General features: G+C 43.1%; 1 protein-coding gene across 1 annotated transcript in view; it reads right to left on the bottom strand.

Annotated features, from left to right (window-relative positions):
• Positions 1-17,597, bottom strand: part of LOC138247027 (extracellular calcium-sensing receptor-like) — a 148,416-nt gene that overhangs the window by 62,320 nt on the left and 68,499 nt on the right. The window contains exon 5 of the mRNA XM_069201776.1: positions 8,848-8,971. Coding sequence (XP_069057877.1) covers positions 8,848-8,971 — 124 coding nt within the window. The remainder of the gene's footprint in view (positions 1-8,847; positions 8,972-17,597) is intronic.

Here is a 17,597-nt window from a genome sequence, read left to right on the forward strand (position 1 = left end):
CGACCCCGGCAGTGAAGACTCCAGACGACAAATGAATTAGCTCGAGCCCTACTAGCCTGTCTGCAGCTTCACTTCAACCTGTTACAAGAAGTCAACGCATCCTGCAGGACCAGTGACCTCTACAAACCCCAGAGGATGGCCTGCCCACCAGAGGACCAAGAACCCCCGAAGACTGCGGTCCTGTCCACAATAAACATCCAAGAAGGACTCCGGAACCTCCCCGGATCTGCGAGCTCTGCCCACTCTGAACCAGACACCCACGGCCTAAGTCCAGGTGGCCCACTAGTCCAGAGAAGGTCCCCAGGTGATTTCACCCTCAAGGCCACCCTGAGTTGACCCCTCCTTCCCACCCCTGACGGCGACTGGATCCAACGAAGATTCCTGATTCCCAAAGGTACCCCTTCACCTGTGGCTCCTTGTCCTTAGGATCTGACTGATGATTCAGCAATGTCCAGGCATCTCTTCTACTTGGCCAGCCTTTGGTTTCCCACAACCGACTCCCTAGACCTAGCCTAAAGCATCTTTGTGACCCCCAGAGTTCCCCCATTGAAAAGCATTAGGCGCCCAACTCTGTGGTTGCACCCTACACCCGGCCACCCCTGTACCGCTGATGGTGTTTGTTTGGTGCTGACCTGTGCCCCCCCCTCCCAGTGCTCACTTAAACCCCCTAGGTGTGTGCCTTGAAGTGGCAGGTACTTACCTGCAACATGTTTCTTTCCAAGTGTCCCCAGTCCTCATAGGGTTCCATTGAAAACCCAACCCAATTCTGCACCCGGTCAGCCCTGTGTTCCTGTGTGGCATAGGCTCTCATTATTCTAATGAGCCTACTGGATTTTGAGTGGCAGGATCGCCTGTGGTGCGGGAGATTGAGTCTGACCCACTACAGGTGACACCTGTCGCTCCAATCTGGGTTTTGCTCCGGCTAACTAGAAGTGCCTCATTTCCACCCAAGGGCAAGGATGATTGGGCAGACGAGCGCATGACATAACTGAGTTCTCAGGGAAACAGTGGTCACTCAGGTCTCATCGGTTTCTCTCAATTACATTAGTCTCACATACACAATGACAAACAGGGGCAGTATATGTTTCAATAATGTTTTAATGAATCAACTGCATCTTAGATAGCAAAGCATGGGCTGCAATAACCAGGGCGATACAGCATGACAAGATTAAGATGGTGACAAGGAGAGTAAAGCATAGAAATAAAGCTACCACATTTTCACTAGAGTCAATAGACTAAATCCTACCAAGGCTATAATAGAGCACAGCATATTAAGATCTAATTCTGCCCTTCAGGTTCCCCTGGGAAGAAATCATCCCCCATACCTGAGCAAAGGCCTGAAGTATTCATAAGCAGCAGTAACGAAGCATTCAGCAATCGGCATTCATTCGTGGTTCTCTGGCAGGAATCTCCCTTTAACGTGTAAGGGACAGGGAAGTGTTTTTATAATAAAACAGCTGATGTTCTGAGAAAATGTCCCAATGTAAGGATGTGTGTTTTTCTATGAATGTCAGAGACAAAACGTTGACCCCGTTCTCTGGCAACCTATCTTACTGCAGCCTTGGAAGAAGCACAGAGTAAGCAAGAATGTCTTGTTTAAGAACAGAGTGCTGGCCTAGGCAAAAACAGTTAGATATAGAGAAATAAAACAAGACTGTAAAAGTGGCTATTATAACAATAATAAAGCGAAGCCAAATAAAATATATCTAGGTTAAACTGCACAGCTGCAGGCCTAGTATGTTAAAATAATGTGCATGGAGCTATAACTAAAATGGCTACACAACAGCTGGTGGTGTACTTTTGGGGTCAACTTGAATCTTGACCTGTGGATAGCCTATCCCTCGAAGACCGGGACCATAAGTTGAGTACTTACAAGTAAACTGTGCTAACACTTTTTCTCCCCTAGGACTGCATTGGTTCCTGCGAGAAATTGTATACTTCTGAAATTGAAAAGTGTTACTTATTTGTAAATTATTTTAGCCGCAAAACACAGACAAGGTACATTTGATATATAAGCTTGATACAAACCTACAACTGTACTTGCCTGCAACAAAGATCCTTTTGTTTCTAGAAATAAAGTAACAAAATATATTTTTGCTATATAAAAGCATTGGCCTGCAATAAGTCATTGAGTGTGTGCCTTATTTCTTCAGTGTGTGTAAACAAGTGCTTTGCACTGTTGTATAGCTATTTTAGCCATGTTTTAGGCACATTATTTTAGCAAACTAGACCTGCTTTTGTGCACCTTAGCCCAGTTACATTTTGTTCAGCTTTGTTTCATTTTTCTAGCATTGGCCACATTTGGGGTGTTGTTTTATTTTCTCTATCTGGTTGTTCTGTCGCCTAGGAAAGCACCATGTTCTTAGCATTGCACTTTGTGCTTTCTTCAAGGTTGCAGTCAGATAGGGTTGCTGGCAAAAGTGGTACGCTGTGTCTCTGACATTCACAGAAACATATATATCCTTACGTGGGGACCCTTTCTTAGAACATCAGGGGCCAGATGTAGGAACCAGTTTGCGACTCGCAAACGGCAAAAATTGCCATTTGCGAGTCACAAACCGGAGTTTCCTATGCAGAAATGCATTTTGCGAGTCGGGACCGACTCGCAAAATGCATTTCCGACTCGCAAATAGGAAGGGGTGTTCCCTTCCTATTTGCGACTCGCAGTGGTATGCAATTAAGCGGTCGCAAATGGAGTCGCAGTTACCATCCACTTGAAGTGGATGGTAACCCACTCTCAAATTGGAAGGGGTCCTCATGGGACCCCTTCCCCTTTGTGAATGGACCCCAAAATATATTTTCAGGGCAGGTAGTGGTCCAAGGGACCACTACCTGCCCTGAAAAAATTCCGAAACAAAAGGTTTCGGATTTTTTTTTAAGTGCATCTTGTTTTCCTTTAAGGAAAACGGGCTACACTTGAAAAAAATAAACTGCTTTATTTACAAGCAGTCACAGACATGGAGGTCTGCTGACTACAGCAGGCCTCCATGTCAGTGAGTGCCCTGAGTCGCTATGGGGCCGCAATTTGCGACCCACCTCATTAATATTAATGAGGTGGGTCTTTGCGACCCCATACCGACTCGCAGACGGTGTCTGAGACACCGTTCTGCATTGCATATTGCGAGTTGCAATTTGCGAGTCGCTCGGACTCGCAAATTGCAACTCGCAATTTGCAAAGTACCTACATCTGGCCCCAGATGTTTTACTATAGAACACTTCTGTGTCCCAAACACATTAGAGGGAGACTGCAGCTAGATGACCATGACTGCATGCTGACTCCTGAATGTCGTCGCTACAGCTGCTTGCTTAGACTGCTGAATCCCTGGCCTCTATGGGGACATTGTCTTTCTAGACAATAGGCTTCCTTGCTCAGGTATGGGGGATGATGGGTTTATCACGCTGTGCTCTAACATAGCTTAGGTAGGAAATAGTGACAGTACGGTGGGACTGTTTTTGTATTTCACTCTTCTTGTCACCATTTTGCTTCTAGCGTGTGTTATCATCCTAGTTATTTCAATACATGCCATTTTATCTAAGATGAAATAACTTCGATAAACCTTATTGAACTATACTCTGCTTCTTTTTGTCTTTGCCTGTGTGAAACTACTGTAACTGAGAGAAAGGGATAAGATCTGATTGACCACGATTCCCTGAGGAGTCCCCTATGTCATGCGCCCGGTTGACACAATCAGCTCCATTCTTTGGTGGAGATGAGGCACTGTTATTTGGCCAGAAAACCTGTATTGTGCAGACAGGTGTCAGATGGTGTGGACTTGTACTCAGTACCCCACAATTCAGGTGATTCTGCCACCCAAATCCAGTAGTCTCATTAGAATAATGAGAACCTATGCAACAGCACCACCTTCTGATAAGCTTAACTGCTTAACCACACTAGCACAAATGAGAGCATTAGTATTGTCTACTTTAGCCTCTGTTAAGCCTTTGGGGATCCAGTGGATTCTGTACACACTATACCTCATTTTGGTATAGTATATACATAGCCAGCTTCCTACAGTGATGTTCATTGATTTTTTGTTCCAGAACTCAGCTTCAACTCTACTTTTGGTGTTAGCTTCAATATTGGAAAGATTACTCCAACACCCACTTAGACATAATCGTTAAGGTGAAACTTCATAAACTTAAACCAAGAAACCAAATGTGCTTTACTGTAGCTCAAGATGTCGTCCACCGCCAGCCTATAGTGGTGGAGGTCTGGGATAGACCACAACCTCACACACTACAGAAGACGTTTCAACATTGCTAAATCTCCCACCCTTTAAAGCCCTGTGTCAAAATATGGTGGTAGCAAAGGAGTACTATGTGGCAGGCTAAACAGAGATCTTAAAAACTTATTTTCTTTGGACATCATACCTTTGATAGCCAAAATTCCCCAGACTTCTGCCCTGTAAAGCACAGCACCCTGTGCTTTTGCCCTATAGACCTCTATGACGAGGATACAGATTTAGGTGCAGTTGCCTTAAACCGCTTGACAATTGCTGAGGCAGGGTGTATCAGCACCATTTCGCTTTTCTCGGTGTGTGATTTCCAAATCCTGCTCTTATTGATTCTCATCCCCACGCAGTTGAATTTGCCCACTAGCTGGAGGGCTCCTTTTTATCAGAAACCTCACTCTTCAGTCCTTGTATGGGTTGAATATCATGATCTGAGTTCTAGTGGTATCGACGGCCAGGCAGCGGGTGACACAAAACTCTGAGAGTTTGTTAGGGAGGTCTGTTTTGGAGCCTAGACAGAGTTTGAGAGAGAAGGAGAGTATCATCTATGAAAAGTGGTGCTGGGGTGAAGCAGCCAGCTAGCTTTGTAAAATCATGAACTAAATCACCTAAAAATGTGGCCACATTATTGATATGAGGTGAAAAAAGTGTTGGTGCAGGTACGCAGCCTTGTCTCACCCCTCGTTGTGCTGGTATGTGATCAGTTAGGTTGCCACCAGGCCCCCATCTAATGTGCGCAAACATATTGTCATGAAGAGTGTCCAACAGGGTGTAATCAATGCCCATATTGGCTACAGTGGTCCAGAGGAACTACTGCGGGACCACGTCAAAGGCTGCTCTGAGGTCCACAAAACCCACTTTTAAGTTGTCCTTGGAAAGCCTAAATTAGTTTGCCTCAATGAGGTAGAAGCAAAAGATGTGATGAACTATTCTCACCCTAGAGCGAACCCCCCTCCTACAAAGGTGTCAAAATAAAAGACTCATCAATCCAGTCTTGTAATCTAGCCAAGATCTGGACACAGACAACCTTCTGTAGGTTGTCTATGAGGCTAATGGGGCAATAATTATTTGGAATTCCTCTATCTACCTTTCTATAAATTGGAACAATCTCAGCGTTTTTACAAGATTCCAGGACTCATCTTCCTGCCAATATGTCATTTGAAAGCACATTTATATAAGGCCCCAAGACAAGAGGTTGAGAGCAGAACAGGTCACCAGGAATTCTGTCTAGGCCCGGAACCTTAAAGGGGGCCATAGCCTGAATAGCTCAAAGGGTTTCATGGAGGGTGAAGTGAGTCAGGCAGTTACAGTGACATTCTCCATATCTGATGCGCTTAACACTGGGGGAACCAGCCCGATACTGGGATGATCATAAATTTTAGAAAAATGTTCATCCAACTGTTAAGGTTGAATTGTACTTGTATGGGACTATTGGATTGGGGACATCCTTGCAAAAAGATATGCCAGAAAGTCTGGGAATCATTTTTGCTGGATGCCTCTACTAGAGCTAGCCAGTTTGAATCTATCCAATTCTGTTTTGTGCTTGTTATCATCTAATTGTAGTTTGCACGGGCATCCCACATTTCCTCATGGTCATTATTTTTGACAGCTTCAACAAGTTGGCCTTTTGCCTTCCGACACTCCTTAGTGTATCATGCAGGAGCCTGTGTGGAGAGGCGTTTTTTAAATCATTTTGAGCCTTAGTGCAATGAAGCTTCAGGGTAGCAAACAGGGCAAGATGATAGTCCTGTAATAGAGAAACATCACCGGGATGTTCAACAAGTGGTTTAAGGATGGCCTAAAATTGTCGCTAATGCCTGCTAGGGTACCCATGTCAGGGCATAGTTTCACCCATTTGATTGATTTCCTGCTGTTATTCGGGCTAACAATTGTTTCTGATTTGTCACCCTCGACAGCCGGATTCTAGAGAGAGGGGCCACCAAATGTGAGCCTCAGTGCACTGTGGTCAGTCTGTACTTCCAACGTTAAAGGTTTTGGCTGAGTTATGCAATGATGACTGAGTAAATGTATTTTCAAGGGCACTGTTTGTTTTGGCTTTGGAGGCCGTAGTGGTTCTCGGCGTCCTGTGATGACCTGCTTGCTTGGCTCTCTTTGTTCTCTTGGTCAAGGAATCTACGGTCACCATTAGGAGATGGCTAAATAAGGGGCATTATGCTTGAAGGTGAGGGATATTGCTGCAGATTTGGTGCAACAATCTCTTTCGTAGGACTTAATGGAATTGGGGGGGGGGGCTCTATATCACCCAACTCTCTGGATGTTCCCTGTGGACTCAAAAAGGACTCATCCAGCTCCTCTATTTTCATGGATAGGCGCTGTTCTGCTAAGGTGATTTTCTTATAAATAACCCCCACAACATGTTCCAGAAAAGAAAAGGGAAAGGCTTCCTTCTCTCCTGGTAGCTTTAGTTTCACCATTATCCGTATGCTTGGGTCAGTTGCCCACTTGACCTTCACTAAAAGACACACCATTTGCAGCTGAAGGACAAGGACCAAGGGGGTGGGCCAGCCTCTTCTGGGCGATGATGGGCACAGGATGGGCCTGCCCTTGGCCCTGGCTTTGCTCAGGCACTGTTTGAGCATGTCCCGCACTGTGGGTAGATGTGCCCAATTTTATGTGCCTGATGGCGCAGTGAGGCCAGTCCCTGCCTCTAGGCAGGACTCAAAGCAGTCTGGGACCTGTAGTCCTTGGTGACCCTGATGAATGCATCCATACAATAGGTAGATACAGCCAATTTTATGTGTGCAATTGTGGGGTGAGGCCAGTCCCCACCTCCAGGCTGTACTAAAATCAGTCTGCGACCCATAGCCCCTGGTGTCCCTGATGAGTGTGTCTCATGCTGCGGGTAGATGTTTATTTTATGCCCCCCATGGGGCGGTGAGGCCAGTCCCCTCGTCCAGGCCGCACTCAAAGCAGTCTGGGACCCATAGTCTCTGGTGTCCCTGATGAGCGCATCCCCATTTTCTTCCACGACTGGTTGGACCACTGCATTGTGGTGCAGAAGACCTGGAGCTTAAGCTCTTGTCTGTCTGGCAGAATTCCACTTGCTCAACTGGGGATGGAAATTTCTCATGGAGCTGACAGCAGAATAGTAAATTTTGGGATAGAAGACTGGAGTGTGAGGAACTAGTCTTCAATGTTTGAAGATGTTCCTTGCTAAGAGAAGTTACACAAAAATGTTACACCTAGAAGATAGGGAGCAGACCTGACAACACTGTCTGAAATGATATAACCTCTAATAAGGAATCCTAGCTTTTTTCCACTCGGAGTATTTTGCACCAACTCAACACTACAGTGATGTTGCTTACCTACTCAGATCCTTTCCCATTACAGCTTCTAGTCTTACCCTACTGAAGAGCTTCAAACTCCAAAAATGTTCTAAGTCCAAAGGCAAATATGTTCAACTGGACCGTAACCACCAACTTCAAGCTAAAACCTTGTTACGTGGGTCAGACCACCATGGACTCCACCCCGAAACCAGTTTACCTTTGCATATTGGATGGATTGAGCATTTTGTGAGCTCAAATTTAGCTTATATAAAGGCTAGAGCCCTTGCCTCCATAGACTAACAAGTACCTGATTCTCTCCACCTGCTCAGCGGGCATGGACTTCCTCAATACATAATTTAAGCAGTCTAGTTGCCATACAATGTTTTGTAGTTAAGTCTACAACCACTAGCTACTTCCCTGTTGGACATTCTTGTTTTAATTCAACACTGGACCGGAGATGAATAGAAGCTAACACTGAGAGAGACATGTGCATACAGTGTTCCTCTGCATACAGTGCCCCCCAAGTCACTTCTATGTCGAGACATCAAGTTCAAAAATATCAACATGCAAACATATGGGGTCCAAAATATCGTTAACCAGAATATAATTTAAATAAGTTTATTATATAGCATGGTAACTATAGATTTTCCGTACCATGAAGGCATAATTCTCTCAGTATACATATATGTAGGTAAGTATAGTAAAGCTATGCATATATTTATTCGAAATATACTGGCAGTCAATATTCTGGTCATGATATTTTTGTATGTCAATATTGAAAACTCTATATTCCCGGATCTATACCTCTGAGCCACAGCTATTAACCTATGAAGTAGAATGTAAGCAGTGACATGATGATACTCAAACTGGGAAAGGTCGGACCCAGAAATAATTAGGAACGGGTGTAACTGATGTAATTACTCGTAATTGCAACACAATTATTCCTAATTACAGGACAGGAACAACAGTAGTCAGCAGCCGATCGCTCTCTCTTTGTTTATTGTTCCTGTGCTCCTACGGTTTTGCACCAAATTAACCTTAATTATTCAAGCAGGCATAATCACGTAATTTTGGTATTTTCGCATCACAAGAGTAATACGAAATTACTCCGATTACTTCAATTTAGTTAAAATTTCACCCAGGCCTAGAAAAATGTTAAGTTAGTAACCCAAACGCTGTACGGTCAAAGATACTGTTATCGCAGAAAATTGAAATCTTTTAACACACTTTTGTGTATTTATAATCAGGTCTGAAAATTCTTCTCTTAGCCTCTGGCTAAACAACTGTACTGTATTTGTCAACTTACCTTTTCTCTTTCATAACCCTACCTGTTTGGTTTGAAATCTCACCGGCCGGACATGGGATGCAGTCAAAGCAACAGGTGGGCTGCCCGAGACGAGCAGCTCTTCTGTGGCCAGGGGGGCAGTTCTCCGTACACACTGAGCGGGGCAGCTGAAAGCACAGACAGACATCACCATAAATCTAGCAACAAGAAATCCACTATACGAGTTAGATGTTGTGATATGTACATGCCAACCGGTGAATTTCAAGTCAATTAGGCATCTGTCCCAATTTATAGGTAATTTTTCTTCAGTGAAAGCATCACACAAAAGTTAGGTTTGAAAGCAACACTGAGCCTTTCAGTCATACAATGCTACTTAATATCAGCTGCAATCAGCAGTCCAAATGTGTGTGTTCCATGTGCGCATTGTTAGACTTGACAGCCTTAGGGTGGTCACCCCTAACATTTTGCCTGCCTTTCTCCACTTTTGAGATACTGTTTTTGCTGGTTTTTAGACTCTGTGCACTTTACTACTGCTAACCAGTGCTAAAGTGCATATCATCTCTCCCTTTAAACATGCTAACATTGGATCACACCCAATTCAGCTATTTAATTTACTTATAAGTCCCTATTAGAGGGCAATGTATGTTCCCAGGGCCTGTAGATTAAAAGCTACTAGTGGACCTGCAGCACTGATTGTGCCACCCACTTCAGTAGCCCCTTAACCTTGTCACAGGCCTGCCATTGCAAGGCCTGTGTGTGCAGTTTCACTGACAATTCGACTTGGCATTAAAAAGTACTTGCTAAGCCTAAAACTCCCCTTTTTCTACATATAGGTCACCCATAAGGTGTGCCCTAGGTAACCCATAGAGCAGGGTGCTGTGTAGGTAAAAGGAAGGACATGTACCTGTGTAGTTTACATGTCCTGGTAGTGCAAAACTCCTAAATTCGTTTTTACACTACTGTGAGGCCTCCTCCTTTCATAGGATAACATTGGGGCTGCCCTCAAACATTGTTTGAGTGGTAGCTGTTGATCTGAAAGGAGTAGGAAGGTCATATTTAGTATGTCCAGAATGATAATACAAAATCCTGCTGACTGGTGAAGTTGGATTTAATATTACTATTTTAGAAATGCTACTTTTAGAAAGTGAGCATTTCTCTGCACTTAAATCTTTCTGTGCCTTACAATCCATGTGTGGCTGGGTTTAGTTGACAGCTCCTTGTGCATTCACTCAGACACACCCCAAACACATGATACTCAGCCTGACTTGCATCCATCTGCATTTTGAATGGGTCTTCCTGGGCTGGGAGGATGGAGGGCCTGCTCTCACACAAAGGACTGCCACACCACCTACTGGGAACCTGGCAGACAGGATTGAACTGAAAGAGGTCCTGGTGCACTTCTAAGCCATTCTTTGAAGTCTCCCCCACTTCAAAGGCACATTTGGGTATAAAAACAGGGCCTCTGCCCTACCACCTCAGACACTTCCTGGAGAAGAAACCAGAACCTGCACCCTGACAAGAAGAACTGCTGGCTGCCTAAAAGACTCACATGAATGCTTTCTGAAGAGGACTGCTGCCTTGCTGTTGCCCTGCTGTCTTGCTGCTCTCTTGTCTTGATGCAGAAGTGCTCTCCATGGGCTTGTATAGAGTGTGCCTCCTGTTCGCTGAAGTCTCAGGACCAAAAAGACTTCTCTCCTGCAGCTGAAATCCCTGTGCGGCAAAAATTCGATGCACCGCCTGTCAAGAACGATGCACAGCCTGCTCGTGGTGAAAATTTCACCGCACGCCGAGTCCAGTACGACGCAGCCCGACTTTGCAAACAGAAGATCGACGTAGTGCCAGTGTTATGACTGGAAATTCAATGCACAGCCCTACTGGATCGATGCAAGCCGATTCAGAATGACGCCTCCCGACTTCCTGAGAGGAATCGACGCAGCGCCTGCCGTGCGGAAGAAAATTCCACACATCCTCTACCGGAATCAACGCAGCTGCTTTGACTTCGCTCTGCAAGCCCAGGATTCCACGCATCCTCCCCGGGGCGTCTGAAAACCCTGCAACCTGAAGAGGATCCAAGTCCACGAGCCGGAAATTGACGCAACATCTTTCCCTCGTGGAAAATAACGATGCAAGTCCGTGTGCGAAGGGGCGAAACCGATGCACACTCACCGTTTTCCACACATCTCCTCCTCTGCAGTCTCTTGCGAGGATTTTTCAGCGCAAACCAGGTACTTTGCCCTGCAAGAGACACTCGTTGTTTCTAGGAGAACTTAAGACACTTTTTATTGCTTTTACAGTAATCTTTTAACTCTAAAGACACTTGATATCACTTTCAGTGATATCCCTACAATTGCTTATTTCATCTTTAATCATTTTGACCTGCATTTATTCAGATAAATATTATATATTTTTCTAAACACTGTGTGGTATATTTTTGTGGTGTTATGTTGTGGTATTGTATGATTCATTGTACAAATACTTTACACATTGCCTTCTAAGTTCAGCCTGACTGCTCAGTGCCAAGCTACCAGAGGGTTGGCACAGGATCATTTGGATTGTGTGTGACTTACCCTGACTAGAGTGAGGGTCCTAGCTTGGACAGGGGGGTAACCTGTCTGCCAACCAAATACCTCATTTCTAACACCCATGTTTTGAATTTGCAGCACATTGGATGTTACTTATAACGTCACAAGCAAAAGCAGGACATCTGCTCAGGCAAACAAAGGATCAGTGTCGTCAAAAAACTGAAACAGGTTCTTGCAGGACTAAATAGTCAATGATTATTTGAGTTCAGGATCAAAAATGTAAAAAAAAAAAACATTGCCAGTTTCAGACACGAATTCAATAAGTATAATAACACAGAAAGTGGTGAAAATGATTAAGTGGTTCAAAACATTTTGAGAAAGTTTAGTCAGTGCTTATTAATTTAATATTATAATACATTCCATCTGGGTTGCAGCATTTCCTAAGCATTTTTCTCCCTCCGTACAGGGACACACAATAACAGAAAAAATATCATCTTGTTATGTTCTGAAACCCAACAGTTTTTTTTTCCAAAGTGAAAGGTTTTCCTTAAAGGTCCAAATTAGGAATCCTGGTACACCCAGATTTCCAAGTTGGTTAGGTTTTTGGCTTCACAAATAATTCCAGTGAACTCAGCTCACGTTAGAAAGATAGTAGTGGTGATAACACGATTTATAAAATGTCCACTACGTCCTCCCAATGCTCAACCAGATAACTGGAATTTAAAACTAGCAACAGACCAGTTAGGTCATCTCGGATCAGACCTCAGTGGAGGTCATCATCCAAAGGTCCAAACAATAAACCAAAGCTGGGGTTACACATTTTCCCTAGTATAGACACATATTAAATTTATCATATATGCATTACATCTTGATGCAACATTTCTATAATGCACGGCATTATATGGTGTAGCATTTTGCATCAGCTATACCATCACACGTCCACTGCATGGGAGACATCTTGGGGCAGAGTTAAGAGCCCCTAGCGCCAGCTTAGCGCCGCCATAGCATCCTTTTTATATGCTAGGGTGGTGCTAAAATGGCATTTTCCTTGTGCCATATTTACAAAGTGGTGCAATGCATGCATTGCGCCACTTTATAAACCCTTGCTCCTCATCATGCCTGAGGGAGGCATAATGTATGCAAGGGGGCGTTCCCCCATTAGGGGGGGGCAGAGAAAATGGCACAAGGAACCTAAGAGTTTTCCTTGCTCCATTTTTTTCGGCACTTTTAACGCCTGCTCAGAGCAGGCGTTAAAAGGGGGATCACCATTGTTTACAATGGGCCCCTACTCTGCAGGAGTAGCGCCATAATTTGGCACTACTCCTGCAAAGTAAATCAATTGCATCATAAAAAATGACGCTATTTCCCCCTCCCTGTGACATGGTGTGCCATATTTTAAATATGACGCCACCATGGTGGCGTTAGGGGGGGCGGTAAAGGGCACAGGAAAAGTGGCACTGCACTGTGTGCAGTTCCACTTTTCTTAAATGTGTCCGCTGGAATTTTACGCTCAAACCAACTCAGAAAATGTAAGTGAATAAAACAAAAAGGGCCATATTTACAAGAAAGTTTTTTTTGCGGCACCCTTGCGTCCCCTAATACCACCATGGTAGTGTTGTATTTACAATGCAGCACACCATGACGCATGTTAGGGGCAATAGCATCATTTTTTTTACACTATTGTAGCGATATACTGGATTAATGTAAAAGAAATGACACTAATCCAGGACAGTGTTAAGAGGCCCATTGTAATCAATGGGAGCCTCATTTTAACACCTGCTTTAAGCAGGCATTAAAAATGAGGCTAGAAATGGTGCAATGGAATCTTGTAGATTCCATTGTTCCATGTTTAGAGACTCTCTAACAAGGAACGCCCCTTTGCCTACTTCATGCATATATTATGCATGAAGTGAAGCAAAAGGTTTACAATGTGGCGCAAACCTAGTTTGCGCCACCTTGTAAATATGGCGTTATGGTAGTGGCCCATTAGCGTCAAATTTGTGGCAAAAATGTTGCGACAAATGTGGCGCTAAGAGCTGCAAGGGCCTTGTAAATCTGGCCCAAAGTCTGGTTCTAAGTATTAACATATTAGCAGCATTACTTGCAGTTGGTTTGACCTGCAGTACCCCGACTCACAGAATCCCATCCCAGCAGTACTGTATACTGTAATGCAACATTTGCTAAACTCGACTTCTGCAGACTCATCTACCAAACAGCAATAATGTCCCTAATAGGTACCAATAACACTAACTGAAGCATAACATGCATTGATGTGAGCATGTGATAGCGAACGCACATCTGATTTGACCTCAAGCTTCTCCAAACTGCCATCTCACATCCATATCTGCCCCTCCGTTCTTCAGCCTCTGCACAGCAGTCAATGTAGCAATTTTGACCTATGTCCATTCCTTCAATCCCTTAACCATTTCAATGGTGGTGGATCCAATTTCAATTCCCCATTTTGTTAACTCCAAAGCCGAGTCTATAAATCTGCATACAAGCTTCATTCTCGTGATGCATTCATCACTCCCAACAGGCATTCTAGCAGGTCTTTTGGAATCCACTACCCGTCAATTCCATCGCACACTGCCGGATTCCCATCCAAAAATGAGAAACGACAAGGCAACTCCACACTATATGGTAAATGTTCACCTCATCACTCACACAATATGGACAAACAGCGATAGCCCTGAGAAACATAAGCCCAATAACCTTCGGAGCTAGGTATGTATGGTGGAGATTATTAAATTAAGTGCATTTCAATCTAGAATTACGTGAAATGGTCTTCACGTATAAGAGACATTTCGTCCAATTGTCGTCAGCCAAAGTCTGTGTCATGTGTGTCCCTCAGCAGCTTTCAGTTCCCCTAATTATTTAAGGTTTTATTGCAACAGAGCAGCCTATAAGGATGTAATGGCATTTTTGTCATATCTATGAGTCAAAAGCATCTGTTACAGTGGAGAAGTGTTCAACTTTTTTTGGGCACTGACCCATAATATGGCCCAAAGGCCAATGTTCCATATAACATAAATTGACCTTGCCCAATACTGTATATCTCCAATAGGTTATCAAAGGATCTCAGCTCCCTATGTTCTGTGATGTCATCCCGTGTCATTATCCCCACCTAGGATCTTGTTTTATATGAATCTCTCAGAGCTGCAAACTCAAGGAGCACCCACAGAGGCATCTCAGGTGTGAACAGTGGTTCCCATTCTCACATAAGTTTCCTTGCACCAATCCACCACCTTCATAAGGTTGTTTGTTGTTTCACAGTGTATCTTTCCCTCAAGCAATCATTCTATCATGCTACCTCCATTCAATTGCCATGGCCCATCCAAACATCCCAAACTTTCATCAGTAGCTAACCAGCACATCTGATATTGCAGCTAAGCTAAGCTACAGCACAGTACCATACATAGTTAGGGAATCCTAGGCACACCCATGCAAACACTGCTTACACGTTACCAACAGCAACCTTGCACGACTCTTTACCTCATATCAGTGAGGTATGTATTCTTTGCAGCTCTCAAAATTATGGGCCTGATTACGACTTCGGCATAGAGGGTTAATCCGTCCCAAATGTGAGGGATATTCCACCCGCACTATTACGAGTTCCATAGGATATAATGGACTCGTAATTCAGCGGGCAGGATATCCGTCACATTTGGGACGGATGAACCCTCTCCGCCGAAGTTGTAATCAGGCCCTATGTGTTTTGGAGTATTACTGGAAGTGCTGCATAGTAGTATGGCAGCCCAGAAAGTACCACAATTTGCGCTATTGCAACTTTTCTCATAGGCGACAATAGGAGTGTGTTCCAGAAGAACACAGAATCGCTGCCACCTGCTTCCCAAATAACTATTGATAGAGATCAAATTTTATAAATACATTAGGGGCATAGAGGTTAGCATGCAGTGATTTCTAAGCCTTCATTTAAAAGCCTTACAAAGGATTTAATATGAGATTTAAAATGTGCACATTTAAATAAGGGTGGACAATATGGCCTCCATTCGTATTTGACATCACGTTTTGCTATGAAAGATGTGCATACATAATTGAGTGAGATACTGACATGAATTAATATCAAAAGCATAATTATTAGATGAATATTATAAATGAACTATGTTAAATGAACAAGAATTAATTGTACTTATATTGACTTAATTGAATTTATTAACATGAGTGACGTGCAGAAAAATAAGTGCACATTTAAACTGTTTCTAATATGTCATAAATAATGTTTGCAATTAAATAGGTTGCTGGTGTATTGTTGAATGTCCCATTGTATTAAAGACTGAGAACCTGTTTTGATGTTAACAAAGTAACAGTATTTGTTCTGGCTGTTGAGCAAGACAGAAGGCCTTAATAATTTCACATGTAAATTCGTCAAATCATCCTGTATACAGTGATAAAGAATCCCAAAAGTTGCAATCAACTAGAAAATGTAATATTTTGGCAGAACTGTATGAATTCATCGAGATGACCACCCATTTTCCCTGAGAAAATCAAGAATAGTTGCACACTTGATGGTGTCAGCAACTATTATTGGATATTTATTGTTGTGTGCAAGATGAGCCCACTGGGAGGACCAATCGGAAACCCATGGACATTTCTAGTTAGGGAGATACTTTTTACATTTTTAGTTAGTCAGCTAGAGTCTGCTGCTGTCTGTTGAAGCTTGAGAGTTCTTCAGTGGTGTTCATGCTGTCACCTCCCTGTCCCTCTCCAAGTCTTCTGCCATACTTGTTTATGAGTTTCCTTTTAGTTCTGATTTCCCCACTTCCTTATGCTGTTCAGTACTAATATGCCCAATCAATTCTGAACTGTTGACCTGCCCTCTGTGCAGCCCGTGCTCTGCATTGCCCTGAAGGTCTGTCTGCTGAAATTGAGAAACAGTGAATGCTCTGGTTTATGAAACTTTCCTGTCTGCTGTCCTACGAAGAGAGGTATAACTCCTAATATTTTTATTGTTCTCACTTGCGCTTAGATAATTACACCAGTGTATTGTTATAGTTAGTTACCTTGGTTAGATGATTATTTCAAATTATTTTTGTCTTTTCTTTTGTTTTGCCTGAATGTGTTAGCCCGTTCCCACACATGCAAGTCCAGATTCGAATTAGAGATAAGGATGGCCCAGTTCTGAAAACTAATTATTATTAACCAAATGTTGATGATTTACTGATGTCACCATCATCTGCTTCAAAATCTGAATTTAATGTTCATTTTATAGTTTTGTTAATCTGTGTTATACTTTTGGAGTGTTTAATAGTATTGATGCTAAGTAAGCTTAATCTTGCAGGACATTTTCGGCAGCCTATGGTTTTCAAGTATGTTTACTATTTAGTCTTGCACACCATTTACATTACATTAACTCTGTCGTTGTAATAAAGCTCTACACTTTATTCAGATTTTTGTTTTATGGTTAAATTGGTCATGATGTTTAAAAGTGTTTATGTATCTCATGTTTTTGGTTTAAATTAAATAAATCCATTTGAGTCCCAAGATCCAGTCAACTTCCAGGGGTGGAATAAGGTATGGTGTCTCACCAGAGTGCTTGTGGTTTCTGAACCCAAGGTGGGAAGAAGACCTCCATGGGCATGCCAGCACTATCAATAAGTACAACCTGGTTATGGTAGTTGTTAACACACAAATATTTGATTTTCTCAAATGCCCACATTAATCTAGTATCAGGGAGAAATCAACACTGTTCACTCGATATGTTTTTGAGGGGAAAGAGTCACGATTTGCCCGAGTTTATTTGTAAGCCAAGCCTTGTCCTGCATTCAGCTAATGCTTCTATCATCACTGACAGTTATCTCAGGCCATTTCAGAGATAAATAAGCACATCATCTGTCTAGAGGGATATCATGTTTCATGTGTCATTAACCACTACTTCCTAATCCGAGCTCCTAGCCCTCAGCAAACATGGCAAAAGTTCCATCACCAATTATAGTTTAAAGAGAGGGCTAAGAGTATCAGGTGATTGGCAGTATCTTTCCAAGAATCTTATATTCAAGATTTAGTAGAAAAAGGGAATCAGTACAAGCTTACAATCATGGGATCTTTCTTTGGGTTGGGCAGGACTACTGTCAAGGCTAAAAGACTTCATGCATAGAGAAGGGCAGAGTCCTGGCATGCTTGCCTTCCTATGGACTTGAATCAATCGGGGAGGGGTACAGTGCTGATCTGTATGTCAAGTACAACTCAATGGGCAGGGAATCTGAACCTGACATCCTGCTTCTAGCCATTTCACCAATTGTCGATCGTATCT

This window comes from Pleurodeles waltl, chromosome 7, assembly GCF_031143425.1.
Source record: "Pleurodeles waltl isolate 20211129_DDA chromosome 7, aPleWal1.hap1.20221129, whole genome shotgun sequence".
NCBI lineage: Eukaryota > Metazoa > Chordata > Amphibia > Caudata > Salamandridae > Pleurodeles > Pleurodeles waltl.